Genomic DNA, 21,757 nt, shown 5'->3' with positions numbered 1-21,757 from the left:
AAAACGAAAAAATAAGGTAAGCAGAGTTTACGTTTTGTTTGAATCATGAATTAGCAGCTTGATCTTTTGAGTTCTTCTTTTTGTTTTAATGCGTTGTATTTTGAGTTCTTGCCAGTTTTGTTGGTCTGTGTGAAGTCACTGCTGATGTGTTTCTTATAAACAACACTTTAGGCCTCATTGTAGCGTTAGTTTGCAGGCGCTACATGTGGTTTGTGGTCGTAAAAGTCACTAACTAGTCGCCACCTCCTGGTGTAATGATGAAACTACAGCTTGGAGCGCTGAACAATTTTACATTTGATTTGATGGTTTTTTTTCTCATTGTGAAGAACTGATTGACAACTAAAAGAGTGCAACTAATTTATACTCACAGTTATATGACTTCAAAGTGACTCCCAGTCATTGGGTTTATATATTTACCTGGGAATCAAACACACTACCTCGGAATGACTAGAATCACGTCGGACCAGTTAGAGGATCGTTACCTGCTAATTTCTCACACAACCGCTGGTTGAGTCGAGCTGATTTTGTTCTGAGAAACTCTGAATGTGTTTCAACCTGCAGACCGAAGCCGCAACTTCACACAGAGATTCCTGCGCTGTGATTGGCTGATAAGAGGACAGCGGCTGCAGCAGCCAATCAGAACGCAGCGCCTCAGGTTCCTCCATCAGCGGCCGCTGGAACTCAAACGCGGAGAAAGACAGATGCGGACAAGAGTTGGGCAAAATAATATTAGAAAGACAAAAAATCTGACGACTAAAACATAAATAAAAAGAGACAAGATAACGGATACGAGAAAACACCAACAGGAGTTTAGCAGCTCAGGTAGGAATTAAATTAGTACTGATAAAATATAATTTTGCTGCATTTGATGAACAAACACAAACTGAAAGTTTAATCATGGTGTCTGACATGAACTGCGTCTAAATGCAAATTCTGAAGTGCACTATTTGCATGATTGTTGTGCATGCATATAAACAAGACATTTTATGCAACACGAATTATAAAAAAAAAAAAAAAAACAGTAAATATTACTCAACAGCGCTCTTGCATATGCTGATCAGTAACTTGATCAGGCTTTCTGTTTTTGTGCAGCTAAAAGCTATGACAGGACTTTGTGTTTTTGTGTTTTAGAACCGATGAAGCAGATTGTCTGTAGGTTTGAGTCATGAACAATCGCTCGATCAGACGCTGGCTGAGACACATCGGACTGCCGCAGTACACGAGCGCGCTGGAGAAACACACTTACGGCCTGGAGGTACACATATGTAACCCTGGACACAAAACCAGTCATGAGGGTACATTTTTACTTTGATTGTCTACACTGTAAAAAACAATTTGTTGTGTCAAGCTAAAATATTTTTTTGCCTGGCTGTCTTAAAATTTTAAGTTCAGTCAACTTGAAATGTTAAGTTGTACTAAGCGACAACTTTGAGTTGATTCAACTTAAAATTTTAAGCCAGCTGGGTAACAAATTATTTTAACTTGACTCGACAAATAGTTTTTTACAGTGTAGTTGATATTTCATATAAAACTATGTTGAAGTGCATTTGTCACATTCTTTTTTACAATTATTACACATGCTGTGTTTATTAATTGAGGGACTACATTGAATATTTGTACACAGCACTGTGTAATAAAGTGTGTAATTTTATTCTCACCAATAGATCCTCTGGAGTGAATGGGTGCCGTCAGTACCAGAGTTCAAACAGCTGATAAAAAACATCACAATAATATAATGAGAAGACAAAAGCTGAAACAAATCCATCATTAAGACATTTTTAAACTAAAACACAAGTCCATAATCTATGATAACGCTTCCTCTAGTAAAAAGTGGATTGGTCTGAATCAGGAGAGAAATCTGCACTGATCAAGCATTGTTTACAATCCGAAACAGCTCTAAACAAACATGTGGCTGGATTTTGATGTGAGAGACAACAGTAGATGGACTTTTCACCGGAAGAAGCGTACTTATTATGGATTATGGACTCAGATTTGAGTTAAAAATGTCTTGATGGATTTGTTTCAGCTTTTGTCTTCTCAAGATGTTAACCGATGGACTGGAGTGGTGTGGATTTTTGTGATGTTTTTATCAGCTGTTTCTCATTCTGACGGCACCCATTCACTACATAGGATCCATTGGTGAGCGAGTGCCAATTTTCATTTTTGAGTTAACTATTCCTGTGAATAATGAAATACTGAGTGTGTGTCTGTATAGGGTCTCCTATTAGTAACAGAAGATGATCTTAGACTGATGGGAGTTGAAGATCCAGATCACAGAACAACCATCCTAAATCAACTACAGAAACAACAGCCTGACAAAGGTGAAAACACACACAGATAAATGCAAACCAGTCTTCATTGTGTCCTCATTCTGCATTATAGTTGATATCACGCTCTCTCTCTCTCTCCTCAGAGAATAGCTCTACAGTAATGACTGGCACTATGAGTCGTAAGCACTTTCTGGTCTCATCGCTTGACCTGGTCAAACCCACCGCTGACCTCTTCCGTCTCAGCATTGTGCCGCGACTACGTCGCCGTGACAACCAGAGAGTCTCCGCCTCCTGCCTCCAGCTCCCATCCCACACCTGTGATGCAGACCACGCCCCCTCCATCAAACACAAACTCAGGTGCGTTTATAACCATATTTAATTTACCCTAGTAATTTATTAATTACACTGACACTAACCATGTGCCAAATTCAAGTAGAATTAGCTTTAGTGAGTAAACTACTAATTTGTAAATGACTGCATGGTTTGCATACATGGAATTGGTTCAGTTATAGTTGAATAAGGAGGTGACGTGAGGCCAAGTATGGTGACCCGTACTAGGAATTTGTGCTCTGCATTTAACCCATCCAAGTGCACACACACAGTAGCGAACACACACACACCGTGAACACACACCCGGAGCAGTGGGCAGCCATTCCTTTATTTAAATGCTGAGTTATCTATGCCACACACAGTGCAGTATAATCTTATCTAATATAATGTGCAAATACCAATCATGAAGGCAGTTATGCTGTTAGTCTCAGATTTCTGTGGTAATTCAACTCATGGCCACGAGAAAACTAGTTTATTAGCATATTCTAATGAATTCTGTCCTCCAAACTTCAACATAATTCAACACTGTTGCTCAAACATTTGGGATCAGTAAGATTTTTAATGCTTTTTAAAGGAGACTTTTCTGCTCATCAAGGCTGCATTTATTTGATTAAAAATACAGAAAAAAACTGTTATATTGTGAAATGTTAATGCAATTTAAAATAATGATTTTCTGTTTGAATATACTTTAAAATACAATTTAGTCCTGTGATGCAAAGCTGAATTTCCAGCATCATTACTCCAGTCTTTAGCGTCACATGATCTTTCAGAAATCATTCTAAATGATTTATTATCAGCGTTGCACTGTGCTGCTTAATATATTTTTTGGAACCTGTGATACTTTTTTCAGCATTCTTTGATGAATAAAACATTAAAAAGAACAGCATTTATTTAAAATAGAAACCGTTTATAACAATAAACACCTCGTTCAAAGCTTGAGGTCAGTTTTTTTTTTCTTACTCTCTTAGAAATAAATTAATACTTGTATTCAGTAAGGATGTGTTAAATTGATTTAAAAAAGGATAGTAAAGACTTATATTGTCAGAAAAGATTTCAATTTTGAATAAATGCGGTTCTTTTGAACTTTTCATACATCAAAGAATCCTAAAAGAAGTATCAGAGGTTCCAAAAATATATAAATTAAATTAAATATTAAATTCTATTTACTTGTAAAAGTTTATCTTTAAGGTATTTGCTTTCAAAAATAAACTTACCCACAGAAAAATATATTTGAGTAAAACGTGTGACAACATGCGCCGAGCTGCCCTATAAAAAAAAACACGTACAGATACAAGTTAACTTTTTTTCTCATTCTGTCGTCATTTTAAGAGCAACATGTCACGGCTCACACTTTGGATTCTTCCGTGTGAACGCGCATACGGTGTGAACGCGGAGGCTTGCGCAACGCGCGCGTCTCTGGTTAAACGCAGCTCGACGGGGCGTCGACAGATCAAGCCGACACAGGTCTCTCTCTGCCGCCGGAGATCAGGCATGTCGACCGGGTTTTGGGTTTTCAGGGCCTCGGGCGGCGTCACACAGGTGAGTGCGCGCGGAATGCAAAGAATGCGCGAGAGATAGCGGCGCGTGCGCGCGCGGGAGGAGCGCAGCGGAGCGTGTGTGAACTCGTCAGCTGTGAGGGATCTGCTGTGCAAGAAGAAACACTTGGATCATGATCTCCCGTTGAGAAACTCCAGCACAGGGATTTCTTTTATTTTTCCAGGTAGGTTTCTGCCGGTTCTCTTGTTCTCGGACCCTGTTAATGATTATCCCGCTGTTTGCGATGGGAAGGGCAGAACTGCTGTTGCTGAGACCTTTGATATGCTACACTTTATATCTGTTCTTTAAACTCGAGTTTTGGATACTTTAAGTAAGTTTGCATCATTAGTTTGTTGTGTGCTGGTGAGCTCAAGTGTGTGTTATTAGCTCTTTAAATCTGGAAAACATGAGCTGTTCTAAATGTAGACGAACTCGGTAACATGTGTTTACTATTGTATGTGCATGGTTTTCTGTCATTATAGCTGGCTGATCACCATAGTGCAACATGATAAAAACTATAGTACTTAGTGCAGCTTTATCTCAGTCACTAGTTGTTGCTGTGATTAGGGCATGGATATGAGGAAAGCACGTTAAAGTGAACTCATTGCCTGAGTGTTAATTGTTTTCGGGAGGGGGTTGACAGAATCAACCTTGAATCCAGAAGGTCAGGAAAAGCCCATAACATCCGTTTCCATGGCAACCAATCCCAGGACATTCCCTGATGTCCAGAGGACACAATGCGTTGGGTTTGGCTGAGCGATGGGAAGGAAACGCCATTAAAGTGATATTCAAAAACACCAGTCTCCGTGTCAGTGGTGTGAAGCGCTTTAACGTGCCGTTCTCAGAGGTCTCCGAGTTTTTAACGGAGAAGAGTTTGGGACGGTCAGTGTTCTGAGCAGACGGAGGGTGTGGTGGAAGGATTCACAGAGAGGAAGTGGCTTTCTACTTGAATGCATGTCTAGCAGTGTGTTATACAGAGTTAAATCCCTGCAGTCAGCAGGATCATCGTCACGATTGTGTAACACTTCATAATGCTGGCCTCAGGACGAGGACGGTCAGCATGAGAGAGCAGCTGAAGTTCATGTCTGAGGACCATGTGTTTCAGTGCTGGACAAACGTAAACATTTGGGTTCCTGGAACTAATTAAATGCAGACTCATTTGCATTCATTTCCAGAATATTAATCTGAACACTGGATGAAGCCGGGTTCATAATTCATGGTTTGATTTTGTTGACATAGAGTACAATGTTTTTCTCTTTTTATCACTCCATAAATTAGAAAATGCTGCCAACAGACAGAAATCAAGCAGATTTTCACCATGTTTCTAGGAGAAAAATGTTGTAGAGTCAGTCAGTGTAAATGAAATATGAACACCCCCCTCAGGGAAAACCTAGATAAAATAGAGAGGAATATAACTGAAAAGATTGGCTCTTCTAAGATTTAGTTGATCAACATTGTATTATTTACTGCTAGAAGTTGCATACTGCTGCAGTGGATTTCTGAGAAATCACCAATAAAGACACAACGGACTAAGAGTGTATTGGACATTATGCTGTTTGAAGCCTTCAGTTTGTTCCTTTAAAACAAACCATTTTAATTCTTCAAAACTTGGGGCCCTCTCCCATTTGGGAGATAGTTTGAGTTGGACATTATGGAACGGACTGTTTGACGTTACATTGACAGAGTTGAGATAAGCATAATATTGGTGCCTTGATTGTTTTACTACGACCCCTTTGAAGATGACTGTTATTAATGTATGGTTTGTCTTTATGTTTTTGTTGATGTTGCTTTTTTTTTGCAAAAAAAAAAAAAGTTTGGTGTTTGTAAAAAAAAAAAAAAAACTCAGGTGCAAATAGCTAAAATGCAAAAAAAAAGTGCAAAAAAAAAATGCAAAAAAAAAAAGTTTGGTGTTTGTAAAAAAAAAAAAAAACCTCAGGTGCAAATAGCTAAAATGCAAAAAAAAAAAAAAAATCTCAAAATTGACCAATGCAAAAACAAACAAAAAATAGCTGTCAAGTTACATTATAAATGTAACTTGAAAGTAAAATGTGTAGCTTGAAAGCACTTGAATGTAATAAAAGAGTCTGAAAAATACAGAAATGTAAATATTACAAATTAACAACATAAAACAAGAAAGAATACATATATATACATACAATATATACAGTATATAAATATAAAGAATGCAACACATATAACCTGTTGTGCTCTGTTTTGCAGCAGGAGGAAGAGTGTGACGGCCTTCATCAGTCAGGTGAGAGAGTCTTGCTGTAACTCATTTGAGCCCCACTAGAACCTCAGTGCTTTACTGTGTTACTGTGATGTTTCTGAAGGTGTTCTCGGGCCTGAAGGACATGGACTCTCTGAAGAAGGAGCTGGAGGAGGAACTCAAGCTCAGCACTGAAGATCTGAGGAGTCACGCCTGGTATCATGGACAGCTGCGGCGTGAGGTCTGTGTTTGTGTGTCTACTGCTATTGTTCATCAACATCTGCAAAATGGTGATGATTTCCTCTGTGGAAGAGAATAGGAGAAAGCTTATGCAGCTCCTTTCCACATGAACACTTATAGCAGCCTGAATAAGCATAAAAAGCAGATTAGAATCATAAAAGTAGCATGCATTATTCCAAGTGTTCTCTGGTCATGTGATGTTTCAGTGTGAGGAACTGACACGAGTTCACATCTTTCCATGTTGAAATGTCTGCTTTTGTGTTCCTTGGAAAAAAACAATAGGATATGGGTTTTGATAAAGCATTATGAACATGTTGATTTCTTTTAGGTTTTCAATCTTTTAGATGCCATTTGAAGCCTTCAGTTTGTTCCTTTAAAACAAACCATTTTACTTCTTTAAGACTTGGGGCCCTTTTCTCTCCCATTTGGGAGATAGTTTGAGTTGGACATTGAAGAACAGACTGTGTGACATGCAGTTGATTTCTTTTAGGTTTTCAATCTTTTAGATGCCATTTGTTTAGGATGGACCCCCAAATTAAAATCTTTGAACTTAAATGTTTTTTAATGCATGTATTTCTTCATTAACTTATTTATTTGTACACCTTTTTAATCTAATTTCAATGTTTTATTTATTGTGTAGCTATTTATTTTATTGTTTAATTATTCATGTACACATTTGTTGACTTATTTGTGACCCTGGAGCACAGAACCAGTCTTAAGTAGCACGGGTATATTAGTAGCAATAGCTAAAAACACATTATAAGGGTCAAATGTATAGATTTTTCTTTAATGCCAAAAATCATTAGGATATTAAATAAAGATCATGTTCCATGAAGATATTTTGTATGCATCCTAACATAAATATATCAACGCTTAATTTTTGATTAGTAATATGCATTGCTAAGAACTTAATTTGGACAACTTTAAAGGTGATTTTCTCAGTATTTTGATTTTTTTTTTTTTTTTTGCACCCTCAGATTCCAGATTTTCAATAGTTGTTTCTTAGCCAAATATAGTCCTATCCTAACAAACCATACACCAATGCAAATCTTATTTAATCACCTTTGAGGTAAAAAAAGTACTCTTATGACTGGTTTGTAAAATCTATTTGTACTGATATGTTTTCTCAGGGAGCGGAGCAGTTGTTGAGTAGAGACGGGGAGTTCCTGGTGCGTGACTCCAGCTCCAGCGCGGGCGAATATGTCCTGACCTGCATGTGGAAAAATCAACCCATGCACTTCAAAATCATACGTATCGTTCTGCGACCCAAACAGGTGTGTCATCCATCTCAGCGTTTATCATTTCTGTGAGATGCTGATTCTGACGTGTGTGTGTGTGTGTTTGTAGGGTTACACCCGGGAGCTCTTTCAGTTTGAGAACGAACAGTTCGATAATATTCCAGCCTTAATTCGCTTTCACGTCGGCGGACGGCGTCCCATCTCACATTCCACCGGCGTCATCATCTTTCAGCCAATCACACGCACTCTGCCTCTGCGCATCATCCAGGAGCGTCAGGCCGCGAGGTTGTCAAGCTCCTCCCTCCTGTCGCGCGGTCAGAGCAAGAGGCGGAGCCTGAGCTCCTCTCAGAGAGACACACTGCTGGTCACCAGCAACAATCTGCTCAGGTAAACACACCACCGCAACCCCAGAATGTGTTCTTGTTCTAGCAGATGACATTTGTATTTTTAAAGTATGCAAGCTAATTATCCACCTCATCACCCGTGTGTTAGGAGTGGCAGTCAGCCTGCTAATCTGGAGACAGTGGGGAGACCGTTTTTGCAGTCGGCACAATCTGACAGCAACCTCCGCACAGGTACACACACATATGTTTGTGAACATACAGTGGCATGTGAACGGTTGGGAACCCCTTGCAGAATCTGTGAAAATGAATTGTGACAAAATAAGAGAGATCATACAAAATGCATGTTATTTTTTATTTAGTACTGTCCTGAGTAAGATGTTTGACATAAAAGAGGTAAGGAACAAAATAGCTTAAATTATTAAAATAACCCCCTTCAAAAGTTTGGGAACTCGTGATACTGTTCTTACCTGGATGATCTACCACTTTTTTGTTTAGTGATAGTTGTTCATGAGTCCCTTGTTTGTTCTGAAAAGTTAAACTGAGCACTGCTCTTCAGAAAAATCCTCCAGCTCCTGCAGATTCTTTGGTTTTCCAGCATTTTTGCGTATTTGAACCCTTTCCAGCAGTGACTGTATGATTTTGAGATCCATCTTTTCACACTGAGGACAACTGAGGGACTCAAACACGACTATTAAAAAAGGTTCAAACCATGCATTAACAGAATGAAGATGTCCAAATGTTTCTTATTTTGTTGAAATATCACTATTTTCCATTTAGTACTGCCCTTCGGAAGCAATAGAAGATACTTGCATGTTTCCTGGAGAACAAATTAAGTACAATTTATCTTAATCTTCACATTCAAAAAGTTTTCAGCCCCCGGCTCTCAAAAATTGCATTTCCTTCTGGAGCATCAGTGAGTGTTTGAACCTTTTGTAATAGTTGTGTTTGAGTCTCTCAGTTGTCCTCAGTGTGAAAAGATGGCTCTCAAAATCATACAGTCACTGCTGGAAAGGGTTCAAATATGCAAAAATGCTGGAAAACCAAAGAATCTGCAGGAGCTGGAGGATTTTTCTGAAGAGCAGTGCTCAGTTTAATTGTTCAGAACAAACAAGGGACTGAACAATCATCACAAAAAACAACAACTGGTAGATCATCCAGGTAACAAACAAAGTATTAAGAACCAAGGGTTCCCAAACTTTTGAAGGGGGTTATTTATAGTATCTTCTATTGCTTCCGAAGGGCAGTACTAAATGGAAAATAATGATATTTCAACAAAATAAGAAACATTTGGACATCTTCATTCTGTTAATGCATGGTTTGAACCTTTTTTAATAGTCGTGTTTGAGTCTCTCAGTTGTTCTCAGTGTGAAAAGATGGATCTCAAAATCATACAGTCATTGTGGGAAAGGGTTCAAAGATGTAAAAGATGCTGGAAAACATTGAGGATTTTTCTGAAGAGAAGTGCTCAGTCGAACTGTTCAGAACAAACAAGGGACTGAACAACCATCACAAAACAAAAACAAAAAAACTGGTAGATCATCCAGGTAACAAACAAAGTATTAAGAACCAAGGGTTCTCAAACTTTTGAAGGGGGTTATTTTAACAATTTCAGCTCTTTTTTGGTCTTCTGGACTACATGTAAATATCTTTTATGTCAAAAATCTTACTCAGGACAGTACTAAATAAAAAATGACATGCATTTTATATGATTTTCACAGATTCTGCAAGGGGTTTCCCAAACTTTCACGTGCTACAGCATTTAAAAACTGATCTGAGTTCTGAATATCACACAGAATGATTTGTTAATGTTATGCAGGTGTCCCTCAGAGCTGTCCATCACAGGAGTCTAGCCCCGCCCCCGTTTCCCCAGTGTTTCGCACAGGAAGTGAGCCTGTGCTCAGCCCAGCTGCTTCCTGTGCCACTCCGTCTAGCCAGTCGAGTCTCGGCGGCTGTCCTCTGCGTGGCTCCGATGGACAGCTGCATTCACGAGCTCCACCCAAACCGTTGCGGATCTCCATCGTTTTCACTCCGACTCAACCCGAACCGGAGTCTGATCCTGGCGGCCTGTACGGTGAGCTGGTGCCGCAGGTGAGAGTTCATAACCTTATGCAAACTTACTTAAAAAGTAAGCCTAAAATGTTTGCGAGCAAATGCAAATATTCTTGGGAGAAGTCAAATTTCTTGGGGGTCCTTCCTAAGGTTTGTCAAAGGGGTCCTAACTAGAATAGTAACTGTTTGCCAGGGTTGGGGCCATTCATGAACTGAATTGAGAATGAATGGTAAATTCCAATTCACTTCCTGGAATGGAATTGGAATTGAATTGGAATGTCAGGAAACATTGAAATCAAATAAATTCCAATAAATTCCACTTGAGTTGCTAAATAAAATAATTTGACTTGATTGGCTTAATAGTTTATATTCTTTGAATTGGAATTGTTGAGTTCATTCCTGAATTGACCCCAACCCTGCTGTTTGCAAATTGTTTCATGTTGACTTCAAAGTTTCAAAGAAGCCAAAGTGATAATTATTTAATAATTAGATGCTATGAACTCACCTTTGACCTTGCGCAGGTCCCCATCACCATGTTGCCCAAAGGTCACGCGGCGCGTCTCCGCGCTCAGGAGCGATGGACCAGTCGCGCACGTCTCACCGAGACCAGCTTCGGTTTCCTGGAGGCGCAGAAGCTGGAGGAGGAGCACAGGGAGAGCGATAGGATTGAAGAAGAGGAGCGCGACTGGCACTTCGAGCGGCCGCAGACTGAGACCACATCATGTTTCCGTCTGGATGAGTTCCGCTCACTCATGCTGCCGGACAACAACCGTCCGCTGGATCAGAGCGTCCTGATGAAGGTCAAAGAGCTGCTGACGCGCACCGACGGCAGGACCACCGCTCTACACATGCTCAGCGTCAACTGCCAGGTACCACACGCCAGCATTATCATCACTCACTGAAACTATTAAAACCCTTTTGTTAATAGAAGTGAAGCTGAAATAAAATATTATATGGCAAACCTAAACTACATGAAAACTAGAAATGTTACCTTGCAATTAAGCAAAATTGGTTTAAGGCACTAAATTTGGTACACTGAAAAATAACTTTCTAGTATTTTTGTCTTACCTTGTACAAATGTATGTGAACAGGTTTAAATCAAGAGACATTTATGTGACTTCAAACTGACTTAAGAAGTGACCTTTCTGAAGAGCTGATCAAAATTTTTGAATGAAGAGAAGTTGAGATATACAAATATCAAGACTAAGAAAGAATAAATATCTAAAAAATAATGAATGTTCTTAAATCAAGATACATTTATGTGACTTGAAATGTGTCGATAGACCTCATGACTTAGAATAGATCATTTTAAATATACAATTATCTAAACTAAAAAATAATACATATCTACAAATATTAAATATTCCTAAATCAGGGTACATTTATGTGCCATCAAATTGACTTGAGATATTAGGATAGATCTCATGACTTAGGATAGATCTTGTTTTCTGAAAAAACATCTGCTTTCATCTGAATTGCGTTTATTTTAAACATCTAGACTAAAAAGAATATATACTGTATGTATGAACTTAAATCAAGAGACATTTATGTGACATCAAATTGACTTAAGAATGGACTTTTCTGAAAAACTGATAAAAATTGAGTTTATGCTAAAAAAAAAGAGTTTTCCTCTGAATTAAGTTGATTTTAAATATCTAAATATCTACACTAAAAAGAATAAATATTTTAAGTTATTTCGCTTCTCAAGTAAGTGTATCTTGATTTAAGTATGTTCAGACATTTGTACTGGAAAACAGTACAAATGTGAACAAAAATATTAAGTAAGTTTATTTTTTATGGAACTTGAAATAAATGAATATGGAACTAAAACTGAAATAATGACAATAAAAATGACAAAAGCATACAAAAATTACTGAAACTGAAAACTTAAGATACTAAGTCTTATTTTCTGAGAATTTATGCTAAAAAGAACAAATTGCAAAAAAGAATGCTGTTTTGACTTTGAATTAAGTTTATTTTTCTGACCCCGTTGGTAGATTTTATCATTTGTTTTTGTATTGTTTTATGCATAATGTTTTCAGAAAATAAAATGTAATAACAAACGGAATTTTGCTTCTCAAGTAAATTTATCTTGATTTAAGATTGTAGTGGAAAACGAGCCAAAAATTCTGAGAAAGATCTTTTTGCAGTTAATAAAAGCTTATTAAATTTATTAATAAAAGCTATAATAGTTCATAAAAAAACACAATACACGTCTCATGAGCCTCTGTCTGTCTCAGGTGGCTCGGGTCACAGGTGTGACGGTGGAACAGAAGAGGATCATGGGAGTGGAAACCGGTCTGGAGCTCATCACGCTGCCACACGGAGGCCAGCTCAGACAGGACCTGCTGGAGAGGTGCGTGCTGTCGTGATGGTGATGGTGATGGTGATGATTTCATGTGTCGTGTGATGCCATCATGGTGTGATTCCCCATCAGGCATCACACTCTGGCTCTGGGCGTGGCGGTGGATCTTCTGGGCTGTACGGGGACGGTGGGGCAGCGGGCGATGGTGCTGCACAGGATCATCCAGCTGGCACAAGAGCTGCGCAACACCACACACGACCTGTACGCCTTCTCCGCTGTCATGAAAGCACTGGAGATGCCGCAGGTATTTCCTACACAGAGTTCAAATGCAAAATAATAGTTGTTTTAAATGATATATTAAAGAATAGGATAACAATTTATGTTTTTACCATACGTCTCCAGTTGAAGTGAATTCGAAGAAAACCCCCTTCAGTAAAAGCTTTCAGAATATAGAGAGGAATAAAACTCTTAGGTTTTGGTTTATGTAAGTGCTGCTGAAGTGGAGGAACAAACTTTTAAAATATGTATTGAACTTGGAATCTACAAATGCAAATAGATAAAGAGCAATAATAAATGAGTGTAAATGATATATGAACAAATCCTTCAGTAAAAACCTTCAGAATATAGAGAGGAATAAAACTGTAAGTTTTGGTGTATGTAAGTGTTGCTGAAGTAGAGAAAAAACTCACAACTTTCTAGGTATATTCCTTTTAGGAATAAAATGTCCTATTAATCAGTGTGAATAATATATGAACAAACCCCTCAGTAAAAACCTTTAGAACATAGAGGGGAATAAAACTGTAAGTTTTAGTGTATGTAAGTGCTGCTGAAGTGGAGAAACAAATATTTATAATATGTATTAAAAAATTAAAAACCTACAGACACAAATTGATAAAGAGCAATAATATGAGTGTAAATGACATATGAACAAATCCTTCAGTAAAAACCTTCAGAATATAGAGAGGAATAAAACTGTAAGTTTTGGTTTATGTAAGTGCTGTTGAAGTGGAGAAAAAAACTTACAACCTTTAATTATAAGCACTTTCTCAATTTTTCTAGAAATAAAATGTCCTATAAACCACGTTAAATAATATATGAACAAACCCTTCAGTAAAAACCTTTAGAACATAGAGGGGAATATAACTAAGTTTTGGTGAATGTTAGTGCTGTTTAAGTGAAGAAAAAAAACTCCCTTTAACAACCTTTAAATATAAGCTCTTTTTCCATGTTTCTAGTAATAAAGTTTCCTATAAATTAGCAGGAATGATATATGAACAAATCCTTCAGTAAAAACCTTCAGAATATAGAGAGGAATAAAACTGTAAGTTTTGGTCTATGTAAGTGCTGCTGAAGTAGAGAAAAAACTCACAACTTTCTAGGTATATTCCTTTTAGGAATAAAATGTCCTATTAATCAGTGTGAATAATATATGAACAAACCCCTCAGTAAAAACCTTTAGAACATAGAGGGGAATAAAACTGTAAGTTTTAGTGTATGTAAGTGCTGCTGAAGTGGAGAAACAAATATTTATAATATGTATTAAAAAATTAAAAACCTACAGACACAAATTGATAAAGAGCAATAATATGAGTGTAAATGACATATGAACAAATCCTTCAGTAAAAACCTTCAGAATATAGAGAGGAATAAAACTGTAAGTTTTGGTGTAGGTAAGTGCTGTTGAAGTGGAGAAAAAAACGTACCTTTAATTATAAGCACTTTCTCAATTTTTCTAGAAATAAAATGTCCTATAAACCACGTTAAATAATATATGAACAAACCCTTCAGTAAAAACCTTTAGAACATAGAGGGGAATATAACTGTAAGTTTTGGTGAATGTTAGTGCTGCTTAAGTGAAGGAAAAAATTCACAAACTTTAAATATAAGCTCTTTTTCCATGTTTCTAGTAATAAAGTGTCCTATAAATTAGCATGAATGATATATGTACAAACCCCTCAGTAAAAACCTTCAGAATATAGAGAGGAATAAAACTAAGTTTTGGTGTATGTAAGTGCTGCTGAAGTGGAGAAAAAAAAAACTCACAACCTTTAATTATAAGCACTTTCTCAATTTTTCTAGAAATAAAATGTCCTATAAACCATGGTAAATAATATGTGAACAAACCCCTCAGTAAAAACCTTCAGAATATAGAGAGGAATAAAACTGCTAAGCTTGATGTATGTAAGTGTTGCTGAAGTAGAGAAAAAAATAATTTTATGAAATCAGCCTTTAAAGACATGTACTGTAAATTAAATCTACATATACAAATAGGTAAAGCGCAATTATAAAACCACGTGAATGGAATATGAACAAACCCATCAGTAAAAACCTTCAAAATACAGAGAGAAATAAATCTTTAAGTTTTGGTGTATGTTAGTGCTGCTGAAGTGGAGGAACAAACATATAATTATATGTTTTGTAATCTACAGATGCAAATAGAGAAACTGTAATAATAATGTGTTTTTGATGTTTTCTTTCCACTAGTCTGAAACAAGATGTTATGAAAAGTCAAACAACCCAAAATCTCAAAACTGATTAATGCATGAAAAAAAAACTCTGTTCCTCCTATAATTTTAATGTTTAATATATACAGTAGTCAATCTTTGAAATGGATCCAAAAAGTTCATCAAAGTTTTGGACATATTGTTTTGGTTTTAGCACAACTTTGATAAAAGGTTTTCAAATTCACTTCAAATGTTGACTAGTGTAAATAATATCTCAGGTGATGAGGTTGGAGATGACGTGGAGAGCGTTGAGGCGCAATCACACCGACAGCGCTGTGACATTCGAAAAGAGTCTCAAACCCTTCATGAAATCCCTGAATGAGGGCGACGGTGAGTGTTTGTCGTGAGCTGACTGTGTCTCATGTTGATGTTGAGTGAGTTTCCAGCAAGTGTTTTGTGTGGTAGACACCGTGGTGTCAGGGCCGCTGTCTCTGCCGCACATGGTGCCGTTGCTGAGGCTGATGGAGGGCGAGGACAGCGTGGAATCCACCGACAGAGGCTGCCAGCTGCTCTACAACCTGCTGCAGTCGGCACGCAACGCCGCACTACACGCTAACGACTGCACGCAACACGCTCACGGCCTGCTCTCCGGTACACACAAACACCTGCATCAGTCAAATGCTATCAATGCAAACTAGCTTTTGCAGAAACTGCTAGTAAACTTCACAAACAATTACAAAGAAACAGTGAAACATATGTTGAAGACTGAAAACACTGAAATAGTGTTTTCTTGTAAAACATACTCCCAAAATGGCTCCTTGTCACAAACATTACGAGAAACAAGTTACAAAATATGTTACAAAATTGTATTTGCATTCAGCTCTCTGACTTTAATGCAGTGAGAAAGTCACTAAATTTGGTGCCCAAAGTGGCAACAATGACAGACATGTGTTGCCAGTTTGGGCACCAAATTTAGTGACTTTTTCACTGTTGCTGCGTTAAAGAATTATGACACTCTGATTGGACGACTGACCTGTCACTCTCTGCCTCCAGCCGGATGGGAGCCAATCCCGGAGCTGCTGGAGATGTTTCAGACAGAGTTCGCCCTTCGGCTCTTCTGGGGACAAACGGGTGCCAAGGCTGAACGCAAGGAGCGTTACTCCAAGTTCGACAGGATCCTCACGGTCCTCTCCAACAAACTAGAACCGGATGGGAGCTCAGAGGTTTGACTGGTCCCTTACTGGCGAACTGAACCACTCGATAAATGAACCCACATCTTCATGAGTTTAGGATCAGACTACAATAAATGTTAAAAAAGACCAGAAAAACTCTGCAAGCCAAAACACAATTAGACGACAAAGGACTTTCAGTAATAATGCGGTTGTTAAGGTGAAGCGGATTCTCCTATTATACGATTCAATGTTTAAACACCGCAAATATGACACGCTTCACCTTCAGTTTGTTTACAGTGATGATGATGATGATGATGATGTTTTAAAGCTGTGATTGTGTTCACACTTGAGTGAAATGTGCCAAATCCATATGCTTAATTTCAGAGGCACGCTTTCTCTTATCTGAAACATCTATGACATTTTATATGTAAAGAATATATTTTAATTTCTTTATGGATTAAAATGAATATTAATATATCAAACTGAGTCTGTTCAGTTTTTAGCAGTGATGCCCAGCCTTGTTCCTGGAGATCTACCATCCTACAAAGTTCAGCACCAGTGCTGATCAAACACACCTGAAGCAGCTGATTAATCTCTTGGGTCACACTTGATAATTACAGACAGCTGTGTTGGAGCAGGGCTGGAACTACACACTGCAGGTAGATCTCTAGGAACAGGGACACCCCTGGTTTATAGTTAACACGAAACAGCATCACAACCTGATTCACTTTCAAATTATAACCAGTATTAGGTGTCAGCTACATTGTGGTGTAATAATGTCTCTTAAATGGCTGTGCATCACTTGTTGAGTGTTTAATAATATGTGTGCAGCCAGCAGGGGGAGACATACACCAAAACACATTTAAAACCAGTAAACTCACATATGTGTATGTCTGTGTGTGTGTGTATATATATATATATATATTATATATACACACACACAGACATACACATATGTGAGTTTACTGGTTTTAAATGTGTTTTGGTGTATGTCTCCCCCTGCTGGCTGCACACAGAGTTTTGCATATTTAACTGAAAATTGATTTACAATAATGCGTTACTTACACACTATTGTTCTGTTTAAATACTGTGCAGTTGCTTTGACACAATCTGCATTGTTAAAAGCGCTATATAAATAAAGGTGACTTGACTTTATAAAAAATAACAACAAATGTTATATATTCTAAGGGTTATTAATAGGGTTTAGATAAAAACAAATCTAAATTTAGTGCATTACTTAATGAAAACTGTTCCCTGTTGTGCTCAAGCATTTTAAATGGCAGATGCACTTATTGATACTGTGTGGACGCTAATATAAATATGGTCATAGTTATTATTGCATTGAACGGATCTTTAAAATAAATATGGCAATGACTCAGCACACATTTGGACACACTTGAGTGTATTTACGCTTCATGAAGTTACAACAATGAGAGCTGAAGGATTCTACATGCAATAATGAACCAACACAACAGAAAAGACAACCAAAGTCTGTTTTAAAACTATAAATGTCCAGGAAATCACAAGAAACTGCAAAATGCATATCGATTGGAAGAAAATAAATCAAAAGCATTAAACCCATGACATAAAAACAAGAGCTGAGGGAGTCACCTGAGCACAGCTCATGCTCCTGTAAAACATGCTATCAGCCGTTTCTGATGGTGGCTGAAGGTGCGATCAGATGATCTGGATGTAGGACGCCGGCACGTATCCCTCGTCTCCATTGGCCCTCTGAACTCGGACCCATCCGTCACCCTGATCCTCCTGCATCAGACTCAGCTGCTCATTCACACGCATAGACACGGCGCCCTCGCTGCTGCCTGAAACACACACACAGATGCTCACGACAAGACCGGACCGACTCAACGTTTACCAAATGACAAAGTGCACCAAAAAAGCAGCTCACCGTCAAAGTCATAAAGCGCTTTGCACTGGCCGATGGGGAAGTCAACATCAAAGTCCTCATCAAAATCACACTCGTAGAAGTTATCTGATGGAGACATGCTGGACTCGCTCGGCACAGCAATATACTCTGAGCTGCACACACATGAAACCGGTTACAATCACACTGTGATCTCAGATCAAACCTGCCATCTTCAGAAGAGTCAATGTTTTCCAAACACAATCCCATATAAAGACAGACGTTTGCTTATAGACCAACCTGGCGGGATAGTGTTGCAGCGTCCCACCGCCAGCTTCAGTCAGCTGAACCTGCAGAACACACGTGTGTTTATATGTGTGTCTAAGTGCTACACGCGTGTGTCTGTGTGTGTCTGTACCTGGTATTTGTTGAGCTCTCCTCTCAGTTTGGCAATGTTATGAGCGGTCTGTGTGATCTGAGGCTTAAGGCGGCTCGGATCTCCAAGCTGAGAGTTCTGCTCATACACATCCTTCATCTTCATCAGAGCCTCACTGATGGACAAACAGACAGTGTTAAAGGATTACTTCACTTCCAAAAAAAACATTTTATGATCATTTACTCACCCCTTGTCATCCAAGATGTTCAAGTCTGTCTTTCTTCAGTCGCAAAGAATTTTTTGTTGTTGTTGAGGAAAACTTCTCCATACAGTGGACTTCAATGGTGCTCAATAGATGAGTTAAAAATGCTGTTTTAATGCAGCTTTAAAAGATCCCAGCCAAGGAAGAAGGGTCTTATCTAGTGAAATGATCAGTTATTTTCTAAAAGAAGTACTTGATATACTTTTTAACCTCAAATGCTCGTCTTGTCTAGCTCTGTGATGCACATGAATACTCTGTGCACTCTGGTTCTAGACAGTTAGGGCATGTCAAAAAAAACTCCCATCTCCAACTTCTAAATGCAGAAGTAGGACCCAGTGTTTACAAAGGGAACATTCAAAGAAGGTCAAACACCCTTTACAAAAAACAGGAGCAAATGAGATGGGAGTTTTGACAAACCCTAACTGTCTTGAACCGGAGTGCACAGAGTTGACGCAGAGCTAGGTCGGTAAAACGTCTATAAATGTTACTTTTTTTTTTTTAGGAAAATTCACTAGATAAGACCCTTATTCCTCAGATGGGATCATTTAGAACCCTTTGAAGCTGCACTAAAACTGCATTTTTAACCTTCAATCTTTTGAGCACCACTTAAGGCCACTGCATGGAAAAAAAAATCCTGGAATGTTTTCCTTGAAAAGCTCAATTTTTTGCGACTGAAGACAAACCATCTTGGGTTTGTTCTGTACAAACACTAAAAGATAATTAAGGGGATGTACTCCTGTGTTTAAATGCATTTATTGCTCCTGAAACTTACATCTGCAGTCACAGAAATGGGGTCAGTGTAGATGTAGTGAATGAACTCGATCATGTCTGACCAAGCAAACATTTTTTTTTTTTTTTTTTTTTTAAATCACATGAACACAGTTGTGGATTATTGGTTTGCATGATTGATGGTAGTTGTGTGTGCGCATTTAGAGGTGCTCAGCGAGACGATGATCTACCTCTGCTCCGTCTCTCTCTGCAGCTCCTTCTGAATGTCATCGATCTTCTCCTGCAGACGCCTCCTCCTCTGATCCGGAGGGAGACGAGAGAGATCCTCCATCGATGAGGGCTTCACAAACACAAACACAGAAACATCAATACTTCACATACTAAACACTCAGACTGAACACTCCCTCACCTATAGTACATACTCTTGGTATACTTCAATCTTAGATCAACCACCCTAAAACAAATGTTAATTTGAAAGTTACTGATGAGTCACGATTTGTATGCAGATTTCAAGCACAATTATGACCACATTGACCCCACTCATGATCATGCACTGGATTTGTATCACTTATAAATGGTATACAAACAAAAAAATAAACATTATGCATAAAGCTGCTCACCGTGTTCTTATCGGAGGATGTCAACTGCAAATTCGGACACATGCACAAACATAAGTACATGTATATTTACACAAACACACCACATATGAACTAATCTCTATCTGATGTGTGCTCTAGTGTCGTGATGGTTGACTGTTTGTGCGTACCTTGTTTTTCTTGTGGAAGAGTTGCTTGATGCGGACCTTCGGCAGGTGTGCTGCAGTGTTGTCAGATGCGGCAACTCTGACTACCTGACTGTAATCCTCAAACTCCACGTCAGCAGGAGGCGCCGCACCCGATTTATACTGCTCTATGAGAGCCATAGTGTCCTACACACAAACACCACATGAGCATGGCAAATCTCTGCGCACTTCTAACATTTACTCATTCATACAGAGCAGGAATGAAAAAAAGAAAAAAAAAAATCACATATTAGATCCTATTGCCTAAAATGGGAATAATGGTGTTATAAATAAACGACATTTCTACTGGCATTGCTTTTTGCAGTAACAAGTTAACAAACTAATATACTGTTGCGTTAACTGACAATAAAATGTGAAGTTATTATAACTGAGCTTACTAAAGTGGTTTTTAGCGCTCTCTCAGCCATAGGACCTGTAAAGTTGCGCATTGCGTCACGTTGCACTCTTCTTCTGAGGTAAATTCTGGCTTATTCCTCTCAGCATGTTTTCTTCCAGAAATGAAAGTAGACTAGATTAACATGATGAATGTTCGTTTACGGCCGGATGTGGGCATTTACCTACATGTCCATTCATCTCACATGGACGTTGATTACATTAGATATATTGAGTTCAGATGGGAAAAACTGGAGCTCGTGTTGGTATCATACAGATTACTTTAGCAGAGAAAATTTGATTTCGATGTGACATACTTCATTTAAAAGTAGACATTTCAAACTTTCTATACATATATTTCTCATGTCTGTGAGGCAGGTATTCGCTAAGCTTCAGTTTATTTACGTGTCTGTGAAGAGAGATGACGGAGACCGAGACGAAAGAGATATAGTCATAACAACAACAAAACAATGTGCTTTTGTAATTTAAAGAAAATAAAAAGGATGCACCATTTATTTTCTTTAAATTTCAAAATCACATTGTTTTGTTGTAATTATGACTATACACAAACAAAAGTAGACTCATGTTTCAGTATTTTTAGTTCTTTTTTTATGATCATCAAGGGAAAAAAAACGCACCGGTGAAGTCTTCAACCCCAGAGGGTTTAACAGTGTTGCTGCAGGATGTTTTTCACGTTCGCAGGTTAAAGTAACCCCTATGGTGTGATATTTAGCCCCTGGAAGGTGTCTCTCACATTGTCCCACAGCAGCATTAAAATAGGGAAAATTAGTAAACAATGTTTTATTCATTTGACGTATTTATTATTGGGGACATCCTAGTTATTTGACATATCTGAACATTTTTTTAAAGCAACACAATAGTTACTTTACCCTGGTAATTAGTTACTTTGATAATGATGTAACTTAGTTACTAACCCAGTTACTATTTGTGATAAGTAACAACAAGGGTTTCAGAAGAGATCTCAATGGCTCAAACTGTGCTCTGATTAGTCAAGATGCCAAAGTCTGCTGTCGAGTAATTTATTCAAACGTATTTAAATGAAAATATTTTTTTTATCAATTCATTTATACTCAATTTGAATAAAATCCACTTATTTTTAATAATTTGTTTTTTTTTCTTTATTTAGTGCATTTTACTTTTAATATGTTTTATGCATAACTAATGTTTTTTTTTCTTCATCAAAATGATTTATTTGAA

General features: G+C 38.0%; 2 protein-coding genes across 4 annotated transcripts in view; one reads left to right on the top strand and one right to left on the bottom strand.

The window, feature by feature from the left end:
• The first annotated feature begins 696 nt into the window (after positions 1–696).
• sh2d3a (SH2 domain containing 3A) lies at positions 697–16,613 on the top strand. 3 transcript variants are annotated; one of them, XM_073841631.1, is made up of 16 exons: positions 697–822; positions 1,132–1,255; positions 2,216–2,321; positions 2,414–2,627; positions 6,363–6,390; positions 6,464–6,586; positions 7,716–7,859; positions 7,933–8,210; positions 8,316–8,398; positions 9,984–10,255; positions 10,738–11,085; positions 12,457–12,572; positions 12,654–12,825; positions 15,244–15,355; positions 15,431–15,616; positions 16,019–16,613. In XM_073841631.1, the coding sequence occupies exons 2-16, from the start codon at positions 1,166–1,168 to the stop codon at positions 16,192–16,194; spliced, it is 2,448 nt and encodes an 815-aa protein (XP_073697732.1). In that variant the 5' UTR covers positions 697–822; positions 1,132–1,165; the 3' UTR covers positions 16,195–16,613. The 3 variants fall into 3 exon arrangements, with proteins under 3 accessions (XP_073697732.1, XP_073697729.1, XP_073697730.1); XM_073841628.1 differs by lacking the exons at positions 697–822; positions 1,132–1,255; positions 2,216–2,321; positions 2,414–2,627 and adding an exon at positions 4,008–4,320 and having other exon boundaries at positions 6,357–6,390; positions 6,470–6,586; XM_073841629.1 differs by lacking the exons at positions 697–822; positions 1,132–1,255; positions 2,216–2,321; positions 2,414–2,627 and adding an exon at positions 4,047–4,139 and having other exon boundaries at positions 6,357–6,390; positions 6,470–6,586.
• Positions 16,614–17,520: 907 nt separating this feature from the next.
• Positions 17,521–21,757, bottom strand: part of trip10b (thyroid hormone receptor interactor 10b) — a 19,073-nt gene continuing 14,836 nt past the window's right edge. The window contains exons 9-15 of the mRNA XM_073841723.1: positions 20,132–20,293; positions 19,986–20,009; positions 19,596–19,705; positions 18,417–18,549; positions 18,299–18,348; positions 18,044–18,174; positions 17,521–17,957 (exon numbers count right to left, since the gene is read on the bottom strand). Coding sequence (XP_073697824.1) covers positions 17,815–17,957; positions 18,044–18,174; positions 18,299–18,348; positions 18,417–18,549; positions 19,596–19,705; positions 19,986–20,009; positions 20,132–20,293 — 753 coding nt within the window. The 3' untranslated portion in view covers positions 17,521–17,814. The remainder of the gene's footprint in view (positions 17,958–18,043; positions 18,175–18,298; positions 18,349–18,416; positions 18,550–19,595; positions 19,706–19,985; positions 20,010–20,131; positions 20,294–21,757) is intronic.

Source organism: Garra rufa, chromosome 6, assembly GCF_049309525.1.
Source record: "Garra rufa chromosome 6, GarRuf1.0, whole genome shotgun sequence".
Classification (NCBI taxonomy): Eukaryota; Metazoa; Chordata; class Actinopteri; order Cypriniformes; family Cyprinidae; genus Garra; species Garra rufa.
Note: the sequence above shows the minus strand (reverse complement) of the source record. Positions and strands in the feature narration are given on the sequence as shown.